At 37.4% G+C, this 17,744-nt stretch overlaps 1 protein-coding gene and 1 long non-coding RNA gene across 2 annotated transcripts; both read right to left on the bottom strand.

The window, feature by feature from the left end:
• Window positions 1-2,634: 2,634 nt before the first annotated feature.
• On the bottom strand, window positions 2,635-3,899 carry LOC102713679 (TPD1 protein homolog 1B-like). The gene is made up of 2 exons (XM_006662872.3): window positions 3,771-3,899; window positions 2,635-3,233 (listed from the first exon to the last, which is right to left on the bottom strand). The coding sequence occupies exons 1-2, from the start codon at window positions 3,829-3,831 to the stop codon at window positions 2,893-2,895; spliced, it is 402 nt and encodes a 133-aa protein (XP_006662935.1). The 5' UTR covers window positions 3,832-3,899; the 3' UTR covers window positions 2,635-2,892.
• Window positions 3,900-13,699: 9,800 nt separating this feature from the next.
• LOC107305271 lies at window positions 13,700-16,622 on the bottom strand. The gene is made up of 4 exons (XR_001551406.1): window positions 16,508-16,622; window positions 16,309-16,440; window positions 14,638-16,224; window positions 13,700-14,564 (listed from the first exon to the last, which is right to left on the bottom strand). It is a non-coding gene; the product is annotated as an uncharacterized LOC107305271 (long non-coding RNA).
• Window positions 16,623-17,744: the final 1,122 nt, after the last annotated feature.

Raw genomic sequence — 17,744 nt, 5'->3', positions numbered from 1 at the left:
CGCGGCGATTGTGCGCATGCCGGCTCAGCGCGACGAACTCGGTGGCGACACAGAGCTGGCACGACATGGCATTGGCGGCGCGGTGGCGGGACGCGGGCAGGCGACGTGACGGGTGCGTCCAGCGCAGCGAGGGCCCCGGGCTGGCACGGGTGAGGCGAGGCGGGGCCACGCGGCGAGGTCGCGGGCGCATGCGAGGTGGCGCGGCAGAACCGGGAACTCGGCGTGGCGTGGTGGTAGCGGCCTAGGATGGCCGGTGTGGCACGCGCGAGCGTGCTGTCGGAGGAAGACAACGGGCGGAGGTTAGGGATGATAGGTGGGGCCTCGAGTCCCACCTGTCAGGGAGAGAAGAGACCGGGAAGGGAAGGGAACCGGACTCCGGTCGCGAGGGAAGAGGAGTTGGGCCGTGACATTCGGCCAAGGGGGGAGAGAAAGAGAGAGGGAGAGGGTGGTGGGGTGCGAGCGGGCTAGAGAGGGAGGTTGGGCCGATGGGGAGGAAAGAGATGGAGGGGAGGTGGGTTGGCTGGCCCAGCCGACTGGAAAAAAAGGGAAAGAAAGAAAGGGAACAAGGAAAAAAATTCGGAAAAAGAAAGAAAATGAAGGGAAAGGGAAAGAGGAAAAAAAGAGAGGAAGGAAGAAGGAAAAAGGAAAAGAAAAGAAGTTACCTCTAATTTTGCTAATTTTATTAGGTTTATTTAAGTAAATTTTATACTCTGAAATTCAAGTTTAAATCCTGGTAATAATTTAAAATATTTTCGGGACATTTTATAATATCCAAAAGCTTCCAATTAAATAAATTAACTTATACACTTGTTTTTTGTTGGACTTTAATTAACAAATTATTTTTAATGTATTGTTTTATTATTTTTAGCTTGGGATAAAACTCAGGTCATGACCAGTGGGGTGACGGCCGACGGCTCTGGGAAGGAAAACAGCCGCGCGCGGCGGCGGTTTCTGCGGCCGGGAATGGCGGCATGCAGCAGTGAGGGCTAGGACGCAAACAACTTGGCGGCGGAGGCAGCGTACCGATGGAGGTGAAGGCAGCGTACCGACGGAGGTGAAGGCAGCGGCGGCTAGCTGGGCCGGAAGGCCGAAGTGGAGGGGGAAGAAAGCCAAAAAAAAAAAAAAAAATCCACTTGACGTCTCCCTCAACATATTGTCCAGTCAGTTTTTTATCCTGGATGGCAAAACCGGATACAACTGGTCCCTGAACTATCAAAACCGGCGCAAAAGAGTTTCCTCGGCGGTTTTGAAGATAGTTTTGGCTAACTTGGCGCCTACATGGCTAGTTTAAATAGGCCTCCATCTCACGTGACAATGATATGGCGCTTGCGTGGCTATTATATATCAGAAAAACAGTGGACCCACCTACTAGCTGCACATAAAAATGATTTAAAAATGGCAGGCTCACCTGTGTAGCTGACAGTGGGCCCACGTGTCAGTTGCACATAAAAAATAATTTAAACATGATTTATATCTATTGGGTAGCGGACTGTGGGCCTTTTTAAATCATTTTCTGTGTGCAACTGACAGGTGGGCTCACTATTCTTTTTTATATAATTGCACATTAACACCATGTCAATGCCACGTAGGATGGAGACCTAGTCAAAACGGCGCCAAGTTAGCCAAAGCCACCTTCAAAACTGTCAAGGGACCTCTTTTGCGCTAGTTTTGATAGTTCAGGGATCGGTTGTATCTGGTTTTGCGGACCAAGGACGAAAAACACACTGGAAGATAACTTGAGAGACCTAAAGTGAATTTATTCAAAAAAAGGCACAAGCCAAAGATTATTATTGAAATGGAAAATTTAGGGAAATTTGATTATGGCAGATATTAGTGGACTTCATAGAAATTCAAAAGATAAATCTAAATAAAATTCTTATAGCCTTGTAAAAGTGTAGGTTTTGGATATAATTTGTAGAAAATAAATGGAAAAATTTGGAGAATGTTTATAAATCGAAATTTATCAATGGGGAGTAAGAACCAAATTTAAATAAAATTTCAAGGAAATAAGGAAATTAAATTGATAAGAATCAAAAGGAGTCAACTATAGAACTTTCCGCAAAAAAAAAATCTTCAGAAAATTTGGAACTTTCTGAGTCTCTTACACAACGGGAGTGGCGTGAAAAATGGCGTGAAAAACAATTCATATTTTATTTAATGTTTAGATTGGTTTATTTTTTAAAATAAATAAAGGCGTTGGAAATAAAAAAAAATCCTGTTGCATATATAACGAGTACCGGGGCATCACCGAGTTAAGTCAAGAAAGTCAAAGGCAACTGTGCAATGAGAACTAACCTTTTCTGAGGTTAGGCCTTAGGCGGCACTCTCTTTCTGGCCTTTGATAAGAAACAAAATTGTACTCCCGATACTAAGATTAGTTTGGACTTATGGATTTTTTTTAACTCCTGGTAATATCGGATGTTTGGATATTAATTACAAATATTTAATATAGACGGATAATAAAACTAGCATAAATAAAGACAATTTTATTAAACAAATTTTTTAAGCCTACTTAATCACGATTAACGAATGTTTATGGTAGCCTCACGTACACTAATTATGAACTAATTAGTTTCAATAGATTTGTCTTACGAAATAATCTAGTGTATGAGATGAGTTTTGTTAATAGTCTATTTAATCATTCAGATAGAAACCAACATTATTCAGCTTGAATATATACATCTTTATATATCACAGATATTTAACTACACATGTATATATATAGGCCCAACAAGCTGGACGCCATCAGCTCATGCAGGAATAATTCCTCATATATTCATTCCTCCTACACACCATGTAACACATGTTTACATGCTCACGCAAGAATTATTCCCTCCAAGTACGCTTTGCATCTGTACGCAAGTGTAGGCATCTAATCCATCCAGTTCTTAGCTAGCTAGCACACTGATCTTCTTCCAGGCTCGCCGGAGTGATCTGGAAGAAGTGGTCCCAGGCGTAGCGGAAGGCGACGGTGGCCATGCTGGCGATCGGCCCGCCGCCGTTCACCAGGTAGGCGCCGCCGCCGTCGTCGGCCGCCCGGAACACGGCCGGGTCGACCTCCACCGTCGTCGCGAAGCCGCCGCCGTCGAGGCGCACGTCCCTGACGCTGCAGGGGCACAGGTTCTTCACCCGCACCTCGAACACCGTGTCGCCGCCGCCGGCCGGCTCGCCGGTGTTGATCGTCTGCACCTCGATGCTGCTCGACGCGGTGCAGCGATCGCCGGTACTTGTCCCTGACCGACGTGGTCAGCATGCTTAGTGCGTATTCATGTGATTCAACATGAGTAAGATGAATAATTGTCTGGAAATAAGTAAAATTCTGCATTTTATTTGCAACTATATTTTGCATTTGTAAGATGTGGTTTGAAAGATTCATTATAGCTAATTGAATCTAGGGGTTTCGCAGGGATCATTTCCGACTGATATTTGTGAAAAAGGAGTCTGAAGATGGATTTGTTATGCCATCTGTCATGCGCGTATATGTAAATTGAAACACATTTTGAAACATTGAAACATTGAAACATCATTTTGAAACATTGAAACACAGACACTTCAAGGTAACATATTTACACACAATTTGTGGACTTTTTCACCTAAAGATTAAAGTTAAAAATATATTTTAGAAAAATGAGATTATAAACTTATATTTATATAATTTTTACAAAAAATTCATCGCTTAGCCATTCGAAAAGCGTGTATATAGAAGCTGAGAAAAAAAATCTAAAAATAATCAAGAAAAAGAACATGGCTTTAATTACATGTCAACTTACCCTGAACAGAGATGATAAGGACCAAGATGAGAGCAGGCAGAAAGCTGAGAGCAGTGGCCATATATGGTCTTCCTTTGGGAGACCAGGAGACTAGCTAACTACTACTGGTAGTGTTTTCTCTGTTTGTTGGTGACCTGGTTAACTTGTGATCAAGTTCTTGCACGGCCGTGTTGTATTTATAGAGACAGGATTAGGCCAGGATCAGGGAGCTGGATTTGGAAGAATAATCCGTCATAATATATTGGCATATATATTTGTAGGCCGCTTTCTAGGTTGTTCCCATGCATTGACCCCATCTTTTTCATATGACCTACACATCAACTTAATTATAAAATCACAAAACAAAGCACAGCACTACTTTCCTTAACACACAAGTGCATTGATCTCTTCTCAATGCAGGAACAGCACATGTGCATTGAAACTAGTGAAAGGGGCCAGCCAGATTAAAAGGTTGCTTATACCTTGCTTGCAGCTTATTTTTCGATTCCAAACATGTTTTCTATAAGACATCGGTTAGCCAATTTTGTACGCTCTGTTTATATGTCCATAAATGTTGTTCTAAATATAATTTATATTATTAAAAATATGTTATTTGTAATTTTACATTACCGTCAGAACAGTACTGATCGACATTCTATATTTATATTGGTTATATGGAACTTATATTAAAGGAATTAATAGCATGACAGCACTACTGATGTTTCCTTCCATTCTGGAAATAAATATTTCATCGTAGAAGAATAGTTTGAATAGTCACAGCTAATTAAACATAGGCTGCGTTCGCCCCCCTTCTTAAACTTAGATTGCCTCGTTTTCCGTGCGCACGTTTTCCGAACTGCTAAACGGTGTATTTTTTTTAAAGTTTATATAGAAAAGTTGCTTTAAAAAATCATATTAACAATTTTATATGTTTTATAATTAATGATTAATTAATTATGTACTAATATATTAATTGTTACGGTTTCCACGCCAGATAACTAACACACCCATCGCTTCTGAAACGAACGCGGCCATATATATATATATATATATAAACATGTCATAACCTAGGAGACAAAAAGAATGGATTCACTCTTGCCTTTTTTTTGGTGGAATTAACTAACAATTTTCTTAACCACGAAGGAAGTACTTCATAATCAATCAATTTCTTTAACTAACAAGTATATATGCACGTGAATTGCATTATCAGGCTTTCGGTTCAGTATCTAGCTAGTTCGTCCAAAGTCCAAACACAAACAAAGAATTTAACAAACATGCATTATCATATTATTTTCGGAGAGGGATGAGATAGAGAAATTCGCAAGTAAAAAATACATTCCTCCTCTTGAAATCATCAAATTAATGTTGACTTAATTACTTCTTGATTTGCATGCAGTAGAGTAGTATCACGTTTAATTTACATTATATAGCCACGCCGAAATCTTAGTAACATATCTAAATCAACTTTACAACAGACACATAAATTTCAATTAAAAGAAGCATTGCAAGTTTGCAACTTGGCATTTAACTTTGAACCAATTCCTTAAGAGCTACATCCCTATGTAATTTAATATGTAACGTCATTGCCATTTTAATAAATGTTTGACCATTCATCTTATTCGAAAAACTTACGTAATTATTATTTATTTTTTAGTTGTCAGAATTATTACTAATTATTAATAAATTATTTTAATTATAATTTAGATTTTCACATATTGACACATAATTTTTATAATAAAAAGAACGGTCAAACATGTGCCAAAAAGTTAATGATGTTATCCATTAGAATTCAGAGGAGTAATTACGAAGAACGTGGTATGAAAAACATGTACTAGGCGTGCATGCGAAGCATCATCAGGTATGTATAGCAAAATGGTGTTCTCGCAATGCTGTAAGGAAAGAACGACAAATTAAAGTAAGAAAACAAGTTGATGTTAAAAAACTTGAAAGTTTATGGTCTACACAACTAATTATATCATTTGTCTTGAGGCACACTTTACTTCACTTGCATTGCGAGTGAGAATGCTATCTGATTGTTTAAATTACAAGCAACATAATCACCACATGAGCTACCTTTTGTATACAAAGACTAAAATGGATATGTTCGAATCTGTTCGAATTTATACCCTTTTCTTTACTTTTCTTGGTCTATATATTATATTGAATACGTATATGTACATGCACATGCACCATTACAAATCCGGCACATTTCTTTTTTATCATCTCTCTCTATATATATAATAGATGACCGCACAAGTTTCGGCGCATGGCCCATAATCCCGGATATTATAATTCATAAAATTGCAACGCTTGTCGATTAAACTGGTAATTATAACGAAAAAAAGTATAGATACAAATTATATATGATCGGTCAAAGAATTTATGAATTTCATATGTAAATTTACAATTGATAATAAGGTGTGAATCCAAGAATAATAATGGGTCACGTGCGTTTTTTATTTAACTCTATAAACAAAATTTTGGAGTTAGTGTCACGTACCATTAAAAAAAAACATAGTGGTTTTGCACTACTTGAACCATTCGTGGTAGAATACTGATTTGATTTGTAAGCAACCATGTGACCTATATATATACACTAGCACAGTATATGCTATCTGTGATGGGCATAAAGATACATTTGTGATGGACGAGCAACTGATCAGCGATGAGTGATCAGTGATAAGAAAAAGTATCGGTGATGGTCCAGCGCCCGTCACCTATGGTAACATTTTTGACGGGCCAAAACATTAGCCCGTAGCCAATTATGCTTGTGACCTGTTAAAGATATATCATCCGTAACGGGTCAAAACATTAGCCCTTAGCCGATTATGCATATGACTCGTCAGAGATATACCAGCTATAACGGACCAAAACATTAGTCCGTAGCCGATTATGCATATAGCACGTTAGAGATATACCATCCGTGACGGGCTGTAACTTAGTGCATGCCCGTTACGGATGCTACGATTAATCCGATCCTAGTGCTATACATTGTGTTCAACCAGTTTTTTTCTAAGTTTGTTCGATCAGTGCCAATAATTGTTCTCACATATAAACATCTTCAATATTATCCATGAATGGATTAGGTCGTCTAGCACTCTGCATCGTTGACGTACGCGTCAACTGTTTCAAACCGAGATTTCTGTAGGAGCGAATCTATTTATATATGTAGGACAAGGCTGTACTGATTAAGAGTATATATTCTGATTCCTGACTAGTACATATAGTTCTATTATTGACTACACTGGTTGTAATTCTCGTTGCAGTACTGACAACCTTTTGTATTGAGATTTGCTCCGATCTAACAAGTACTTCGAGATATCGATATCTCGTGATACTGAATCGTTTTTCACTATTGGATCTAGCTCAGCATAATATGTATTGTTACATCTAATGATCATAAATGATTTGGTACTGTGAGCAGCTGGTATCTCGAGATTATAAGTATTTATAAGTTATTTAGTAGAGATTAATAAAGATAAGAAAAAACTATAGTGCTTCTTAATAAATGAGGAATTGATAGGAGTGGGATAGTAGGTAGAGATAGATTAGGAAAGTTTTTTAAACGAAAATTGATTGATGGGATAAGTAGCAGTATTAATAGTGGCTACAAAGATACATATTTGATACCAGATTTAAATCCTCGACATAATTATATTTTAGAAATGTGGGAGTGAAAATTATTTTGTTGCATCCCACTGGTTCGGCTGAAGTTGATTTGTTTGTGCTCGTGAAAGATAAGTATTTGATGATAATCATGAACCGTTGTATTTCGGAAGACTACGTGTACATGCGTCGATAGACTCTAAATCAATATACATTTCTTGAAAATATACTTTTTCATATAAGCTTTTTTACTATATACTTAAAAAAGTATCTCTAGATATCATATTTTTTAGTGTAAAAGTTTAATACACTGTACATTAAGATACCAAAATTTTATATCTTAAGATCCTTTTCAAGGACGGTAAAAATATCCTTCACATGCACCCCTGAGCTGCATATGCGATTCATTAAAAAATCTGTCTACAGACTACATAAATAGGCTTATTTTGAGGCGGTTGGCTGCCTCTGGAAAACATATTTCCACAAGTGATCGTCCTATATCATATCCATGTATAAATAACATTATTTTTAGGGTGTTTGGGAATTGATCGACCGCTCTACCTATTTTTCTTTTCTCAACCTCTCGCCTCTCTCAACCCATCCACATCTCACTCTCGTATAGCTATACAACTTATCTCTCGCAAATTTCAGCTGAAACTTTTTAATCTTAAACTATATCCAAATTCAACTACTTCTTCCATACATATACATTCCCTGCATATGACATGGAATCTTCACATCCATTTGTACTATTCTATAGCTCTAGTATACATGATCTCCTTAATTATCTATACCTCCGCTTCTCCTAAAACTTGTCCATGGAAAATTCCATGAGACATCACCATCAATAATCCAAAAGCTTCAAGACGTGCCTACACATAGATAAACAAAAAAAACCACATCAAGCACAAATTCTTTCACAGCTTAACTTACATTAGCACATAAACAGTATATGATATGCATATGACACACCTAGAAGCCTCGCTTGTCCATTAAAAATTCCACAACCAAAAAACAAAAACAATCCAACATCAAAATTGTTGTGGATAACACCAGTCCGACCACCGGGCTGGCCAGTCTTACCGGCACTGTTCATCCGGTCATAGTGGGTCACTATTTGCAGCACTAAAAAATCATCAAATCATACTGGGTCTCTATCTCAAACCATGTCAGCAGAAAAAACTTCTCATATAAAGAACAGTCTTTCAAGCTGACTCTTTTACAAGCTAATTAATTCCCCGTTCAAATTCCATCTGATAAGCGTCTCTGATGAGAGTCAGCACACGTACAAAGTAGATTTTCTGGTTGTCTTCTCTTTTTTTATACGCCAACCGTTGATGTTTTGCTGACTCCATGGAAAACAACTAATTTTCTCTCTCCTATCCACTCTCTCGCGTCTCTCTCCTATTCTCTTTCGCGTCCACGAGCATGCAGCGATAGAGACGACAATGAGAAACTTTTGTTTGTATGTGCCCAAATAAGCCGTGCCGATTGATCATCACTTGTATTTAAATGGAGACAACACAATGATTTCACACTTTCTACTTTAACATTTTTACTGCCTACCCCCTGATGCAAACGAAACTACACTGCCGCTGGTAAAACAACAAATGCTTGAAGTTCATTACAAGTTTTTGACAGAATTCCTTTGATGTTTTCTCCGAAATTCAGAAGAAGAAAAAAACCGGTGGCCATAGCATTGTTTCAAGCTTCATTAATCCACAAGTTATCTAAAAGCACGAGTATCACGTAGATATATATAAACGAATAGTGTGACAGAGGATAATAATGTTGTTAATTTTTTAGGTTTGTTATGGTATCACTACCAAGTGTCTCTATCTGTAAAGTTGTTTAGCAGCTGCTAGAAGCATCGATTCCAATTCTACGAAGATTATTATCTGTTGCTGCTTTTAAGACCTGCTTATGCGATTGAAATTTCATCCATATTCGAGCTGATCAGCTCTTGTTTTTCGTTGGAAAAACCAACGCCGACGTCAAGATCAGTCTCCTTTCTCTTTTCGGGAGCAGAGCTTAAAAAGATGGACAGTAACGATCGCGTAATATCAATTTATCGGCCTCGTCATCGAAAGCGGTTTCCAATTGCTCGGAAATTCTCAGCTATATGGGGGACTTTGATGGTGAGCAAAAAGAATTGATCAAGAAATTGGTAAACTTTCGCATGATCGATGGTAAAAGAACGAGAGTTCGTGCTATTGTTTATAAAACTTTTCACCGCCTAGCTCGAACTGAACGCGATGTAATCAAACTTATGGTTGACGCCGTAGATAATATAAAGCCAATATGCGAAGTGGTCAAAGTAGGAGTCGCAGGTACTATTTATGATGTTCCTGGGATTGTAGCCAGGGATCAGGAGTAAATTGGTAGCCACACAGACTACACAATTAATTTTGCATTTATCGATACAAATACTGCAAAATTATCTCTTTTCGTTGTTTCTGGGGGCGCTATACATCTATGCGTGATGGCCTTGTGCCCGATTAAGATGTTTGTACATTAGTGACCTTTGCTGATTTATGGGGATGATATCCAATAGAGATGAGGCTTTAAGCCCATTTGAGATAAGTGATACCATGCTAGTGCGAAGGTAAAAAAATGACTAAGTTGCGCTGGAAAATTTTACTACAACGTTTGTCCTTTTATATTCAAAAACGTGGTAAATAAATTACGAGTACAAATATTGTGCACACGAGAAGATAAAGCTAGTAAACATATTACTGGCAGTAATAGTATCACCTATATATATTTATTTGTTTGGCAGTAATGGTAATTTTTTTATGTCAAAGTACAACGAAGGGGAGAAACAATAGTAGTGAATATTACACTTTAAGAAGGTGGTAAATATTTTATTTGTTGATATGGGATTGTTGTGCGCCGATTAAGAGAAACACTCGTGTGTCCATAAGAATGCGTAGTAGCCTTCAAAGAGCACTGTTTAGCCTCGAGACTCACCCCTTTCTCATCAACATCTCGACTTGACTCGCCCTTTAAAGTAAGTATAAAGGGCTTAATGGACAAACAGGATAGGCTAAAGAAATGCATGAGAGAGTTACTTCCCTCTTGCAAGACACCCAACTAGAAAAGTAAATGCTTGAGAATATTAAAAAAAAGGAGGTAATAAAGGAAAACATAGAAGAGGAAAAAAGGAAAAAGGGAGGAAGCAGCTCTGGAAATAAATAAATAAATAACAGAAAGGCAAAAAACAAAACATGGAAGTGGCATTAGGAATAAAACTAAAAAATATCTAACTCCCTCGAACTATTTTTTCCCCGCGCCTTAACCCTCTAAACGGGTGAAACCGACTTATTTTACTGCCTAAAAGTATTTTCTTTTTGCTCCTGCCCGTATAAGTTGTATTTCAGACTATAATTTGATAAGATGATCAGTGACGTCTCAATATTTTTTTTTCAAAATTAAATATTGAGATGTCTGCCATGTTGGTACGGGTCAACTTACCCCTAGTCTCCCTAAGTGCGTAGTAAGCATGTCGGTATTTGACTACTGGCAAGTTGGTGTATTTTACTACTAGCACATAGAGGTATTTGATTTACCCTTATACTATGCGCATTTCGTTCATGCATATACTCGAGATGCCCAATCGATTGGTTGTATTTTCAGGTGAAGTATGTAAGTGCATGAGGAGATGATGTCACATGAGTAGGGCGTGAAAGGAGGAAGGCCTAATGACGACCAACGAGAAATTTCTTGGCCACTCTTTCACGAAATATTCTCTCCAAGATTGCTGGACTAGCCATTTGTTATTGGCGACAGTTCGCAATTACTGAAATAATACTCTATATTACATATTGATCAAAGGTTATATCTGTAACTTCGTGGAGTCTGGGGCTATAAAAGCTCGTACCCCCTCCATTTAAGACGAAGATAAATTAGATAATAATTGTTAGAGTATTTGAGCATTTCCACTCCGGGGTTCACTTTGGATACGCGAGGGGAATCTTCTCCTGTTGACTATTCATATTCTTGTTTATAACTTTAGGTAACAACAATTTTTGCATCATACATAAAACATCGAGTGAAACTTCATAAAAATGTTGGATCAAACATTCAAACAAGACCAACTCTAATATTTATGAACATACTAGCAAAATATTAGAAAAATGCATACCGAAACATATAAACAACACCCTCTGCAACATTAAAAAATCATTGCAACACAATTGATTTTAAATGTATCTATTTTTAGCTTAATATGATTATATGGCTTGTTGAAAAGGTTAAATGCAAATAATGTAACAATATAGCTGGACCCTAGAATAGATAAATAATTTACGAAAAATATTGAAATTATTTAAATTAATCCATTGTGGTACTAAGGCCGCGTTCGTGGGGGTGTGAGGTAAGTTAACTTACCCGACACGAAAAACGTACTAATAGATTAGTACATGATTAATTAATATTAATTATTAAAAAATATAAAATATATTAATATGATTTTTTAAAACAACTTTTCTATGGAAGTTTTTTGTAAAAAATACACCGTTTAGCAATTCATAAAGCGTGCACGCGGAAAACGAGAGTGATAAGTTAACTTAGAGGGGGGTGAAGAACGGGGCCTAATTAGTGGTTGCTATTATTGCGTTGCATGTGTCAGTGCATGTATTTTTTCTTGTGAGTCAGATGCATGCACTCAAGAATAGCTCACGCATGCCATTTAACTCTACCTCAGCTGGCTTAACTAGAGCGTTTGGTGAATAGCCAACAATTTTACTTGCTGACTAAGTACTATAAGGGAAATTTGGGTGGCAAGACTTATGAGCGAACATGACGCGAGGCCACAAAAAACTTGGATCTGCATATAAACGATTGACCATAAAACCGAATGATTTTTGAAGAAATTTTTTTTCAATATAACAAATAATGATTTCCAGAGACATGTAGCCATTAGTTTCCATATTCGCTTTTATTGGGTTTGACTTGAATATATTAGAAATTGTCTATTTTTATTATGCGTAACCTCTTAAATATATTAGGATTATAAGATTAAACAATGAACTGTTTTTGTCAAGCCATCACGGTGTTCACATAACCTATTTTTTTGCATTGTGGGGGTCTCATTTAAGTCAACCTGCCCTAGTTTACTTAAACTAGGTGATGTGAGACCAACAAACGTTTCCATTGAGTCAGCAAACTCTCTAAGATAAAAATGTGTCGACCTCTATTTTCCATGTTTATAAGCCTCATGTGAAAATTCTTATACAACAGAGGTGTAACAATCGACTCCTATACAAACATTTGCCCAACAAAATAAATACTTTCCTATTTATTTGTTGCTGTAAGATTTGATGCACAAATAAGTCTGGTTTAACAAATACTGCATTGCTCATTACTGCATTTTTACAAACACACTCTTTGCGATTGGGATATATGAGGAAAATTTTATCAAATATTTCAGAGCTATTTTGAGAGTAATTTGTTTATAGTATTTTTGTATTCTCATCTCTATCACCCATAATTTGCAGGTAATAATAATTTTAAAAGTGTGGGATCTAAGTAAGCTAAAGCTTTTGAGTAGTGTTATCTATTTCAAAGATGATGTTATCTATGTCATTCCCTGGCAAAATCTTAATCATGAAACTCTAGTCATTCATAATTATTGGGTCAGAGGGTCGTTGTCTACTCGCTGGATTTCTCACTATTAGTATTGTGGCTTACTCAAATATTGCAGCGGTCAAAATTGATTATGGTGTATAGATTACTATCAAGGGTTGAAAAACCGCTATTTTTAAGTTTCAACTATTCAATCACAGAATGGCCATCAGAAATAAACAAATCATCACATGTTTGTTTGAGTGAGAACAAATGTGTAGCTTTATGTATGAATTGTTTTCTTTTTCTACTCAACAGTCTTGCTACTGTCCTGTAATATGAAGGAAGTCATTTTGGGATCTGATGTCTGCAACTAGTGTGCTAGGATAATGTAATATGTAAATTGTGAAATGGTGGATGTGTGCAAGTAGTGTGCTAGGATAACTCAGATCCTTTTGTAAGTTGTACAATGTATTACATGGTATCTGAAATACATATAGCAAATTCAGTGTGTTCTAATATACACAGTGGTAGATGTTCTAAAGAAATCATGATTGTTTCTAAATCTCTTATAAAAATAAAAATAGAATATTATGTAATCTGATATCTTGAAGGTCGAATCTAGAGTGTGATGCGTAGAAACTGATCATACTCAAACAGTAAAGATGATTTCAGATCTCATATATAGCTACAAAAATCCATCCAAAAAATCCTGCAACATAGTAAAACAGTATAGCTTCATGTACACACCTAAATCCATCCAAAAAATCCTTCTACTTATAGGTTACATCAAATGTTATTCATCAAAATATAACTTTTTAGCAGATAAAAACAATGTTGAATTTTGTTGAACTCCAAGTAAAAGACTTGTATATCCGCCTTGGAGATGAGGAGGAGCAATGGTGGAAGATTGCCCACACACATAATTTCCAAAGTTTGACACTATACTGTTATCTTCAGTGGAACCAACATGAATTCCGTGTGTCAAAAATTATCAAATTATTGCTTGTAAGTAAATAAATTATGAAAAGAGAATTATCAGTCTAAGCAATATGTCTTACATTCAGCACCATCCTCTATATTTTCTGCTGTACTATTTGCATCTTTTCCTATAGATTAGAAATATAAGATAAAAGAGGGCAAAAAAAAAAATCAACTAGAACAACATATAATGAATAAGAGCATCACCTTTCTCTGGAGCACCTCTTGTTTTCTTCCCTTTCTTCTTTTCGACGACATCTTTCGATCGTCTACTCTTTGGGCCCTTCACCACCTGAGGAACTCTAAACGATATTTCACCATTTAATGTATGTCCAACACAATCAAATGAAACTACATGAACCTCATGGGATTTTTCTTGCATCTTGATTATAGAACTATCTACTTCCAAGTCCAACTTATTTATGGCTTGTTCTAAATCATCAAGAAGTTCTTTTGATATGGAACACTTCAATGCCATGGATGTCGCCTTTCGAGAGATACGTGCAGCATGTATCTTCAAAGTTTCCTTCTCGCTGCTTCCTTGTTTCTCAATAGAAAATCCTCTTTTCGCATATTTTGTCCATCTATTGAGTATATATTGAGATGACAAAATGAAAACATCATTCACATTGAGGACTCTAAGGGCATGCTTGCACAGTGTACCTATAAGACATGGATGCATTTTTCAAAAATTTGTAATAGAAACTATATTGCAATTTACTAAGTGTATACATACCAACGATTCATACTTTCTACAAGAACATGTAATTGTCACATCTCCAGTGTTGAATATAATTGTTGCTTCATGAGCAGACTCCATAGGCATAACCATAAAGGTCAAGATTGACCCCTCAGTTTGTAACAATTTACATGACAATGAAAATTGGTTTTTAAACTCTTTTTCAAACTCCAAAATACATCTGCCTCGTATATGATTTAACCGCAGTCCTCAACATAGGTAAATTTTGGGTGTAAGTTATTGGATTCAAGTGTCGTGACTTAAAATCTGCATCCAACTCATTTTCCTGGAGACTGGTGGCAACCTTCTCACATTCCACAAGGAGTTCCGATAGACCGAGTTTCCTACGAAACCTTTTGTTGGACACATTATTCATACCTTCGCTCCTTTGAGTCGAGGTCATATCAGGTGTAAAAGAGTCAAGGAAGACAATAGCCCACTTCCCCCCTCAAATTATAAAGATTTGACATCCATGCGTTCTCCTCAAGCTTATATTCACTTAACAAGTCATGCCACATCTTATTGAAGTAATCCTCTTATCTATCTTCATAGACACATCTCTTAAAATCAGCTAGAAACTTATTTGGATGCTCATGAATGACATGACTGAGATGTTTTCCCCCATTTAGATAAATTTGCCACAAGCAAAGACGATGGCTTGTACTTGGGAATATAAAAGCAATCGCTGCTGCAATAGCTGCGTCTTGATCAGTGAAAATTGTGCTTGGATGCTTGCCGACATTGCTGTTAGAAAGGTTTCAAATAGCCAAACAAATGATTGAATACTTTGATTAAAAAATAGGGCAACACCAAAAATTATTGTCTGCTTGTGATGGTTCGCCCCAAGTAGTGGAGCAAAAGGCATTTCAAACTTATCAGTATCAAAAGTGGTGTCAAATGACAGGGCATCACCAAAGCATGCATAATCCATAATAGGTTGACCATCTGCCCAAAAGAAATTAGCTATCCGTTCATCTTCCTTGTCTATTTGAATGGCATAAAAATGCAGGATCCTCAATCTTCTTATTCTTGAAATATTCTACTAGTGCTTGTGTGTCATTCGATTCTAAGTACTTCTTGCGCTCACGACCTCATTGTTGCAATCCATCTTTGAGAATGGCACTTTGTCAGCTCCTCCATACCACTCCTCCATTAACTCATACACTTAAGCAGGCTTCATGCCGGCTTCCCGTATCTGATCAATTAACTGCCTATATGCCTCTACAACACGTCATTGGGACCTCAACTTATGCGACTTATTTGGACTAACAAGATAATGATTGTGTTCAAGTACAACGTTTTGAACTGTCCAAAATCCACTTCGACAAACACTAAACTGAACACAAGCATTGCAACCCGTTCTAGTAGTGTCATGTGATGACTCAGTTTCTCGTTGTCGCTGGTTACAACAAACTATATATTCTTATATATAGTTCCATCTGATCGACGCTTGATCTGGCTCTTTCTGACACTGGACCCAATCTTTCCAGCATAGGTGTTATACATCTCACATGCTTTGTTCTCTGATTCAAAAGCCATTCCAACACGAGGAACGATCAAAGTTTGGGCAAGTTTATCATCTAACTGTTGTACGACAAATTGAGAATTAAATTTATATTACCACAATATGGTATATTCTACTTGCACTCAAATTTATTATCATGATACCTTATATGGTGCTTCATCTGCCACTTCTTCATGTTCTGTGTAATGGAGTCTGCTGGTATCGGTGTTATCATTATCATTGATAGTGCCAACAAAACCTACTTCCATTGTCATTTGCTCGGAGTTTTGTGTAGTCTGTCATATGGCCACCGATCAGTGATATCAACCAAAAAAGAATGACAATCAAAGAAGGCAACCATACCTGTATTTTCTTCTCTCCACCACCATGATGAGCATCGATTGCAACGTCCACATGTGTGGGTATAGAAACCATGGCGTGTGCTAGGGCATGATAAGACAAGGGCAACACAACCCCATCAGCGGGATCCTTGTCATCGCCTTGTACCATGGTGGCTGCAGCAGCGATGGGATCCTTCTCATCGCCTTGTACAATGGTGGCTGCAGTGGTAGTTCTTGTGGCGATGCCGACGGCGGCGGCATCCATGATTGGTACAGCCCACGGTGACGTAGAAAGATAACCCGTCCCTCTCATCTAGCACTGATCGTGGTTTTCTTTGGGGTGATCTGATTCAAGCAAGCCGTGAGGGAGCAAGCCACCCACGAGATAGCAAGCTAGCCGTGGTGAGCGAGCCTGGCTTCAGGCTTCAGATCGCACGCACAGGACAAAGCCGTTTGCATCTCTCCGTTCGATCGCTTTTCTGCCCACGCGTCAAAAATCTGGAGACGGGCTGTACGATAACTTTGGGTAACAACAATTTTTGCATCATACATAAAACATCGAGTGAACATCATAAAAATGTTGGAGTAAACATTCAAAGAAGACCACCTCTAATATCTATGAACATACTCGCAAAATATCAGAAAAATGCATACCGAAACATATAAACAACACTCTCTGCAACATTAAAAAATCATTGCAACACAATTGATTTTAAATGCATTTATTTTCAGCGTAATATGATTATATAGATTGTTGAAAAGGGTTAAATGCAAATAATGTAACAATATAGCTGGATCCTAGAATAGTAAACAATTTACGGAAAATATTGAAATCATTTAAGTTAATCCATTGTGTTACTAATCACTGGTTGTTATTACTGTGTTGCATGTGTCAGTGCATGCATTTTTACTTGTGAGTCAGATACGTGCACTCAAGAATTGCTCACGCATGCTATTCAGCTCTACCTCAGGTGCAGCCTTTGGTGGAGAGCCACCAATTTTACTTTCTGACTAAAGTACTATAAGAGAAATTTGGGTGGCTAGACTTACGAGCGAACATGACGCGAGACCACAGAAAACTTGTGTCTGCATATAAACGATTGACCATAAAACCGAGTGATTTTTGAAGAAAAAAAATTATTTAAACATAACAAACTATGATTTTCAGAGACATGCAGCCATTAGTTTCTATATACGCTTTTATTGGGTTTGACTTAAATATATTAGAAATTGTCAATTTTTAGCATGACAATGCATGT

This window comes from Oryza brachyantha, chromosome 11, assembly GCF_000231095.2.
Source record: "Oryza brachyantha chromosome 11, ObraRS2, whole genome shotgun sequence".
In the NCBI taxonomy this organism is placed as follows: Eukaryota; Viridiplantae; Streptophyta; class Magnoliopsida; order Poales; family Poaceae; genus Oryza; species Oryza brachyantha.
Note: the sequence above shows the minus strand (reverse complement) of the source record. Positions and strands in the feature narration are given on the sequence as shown.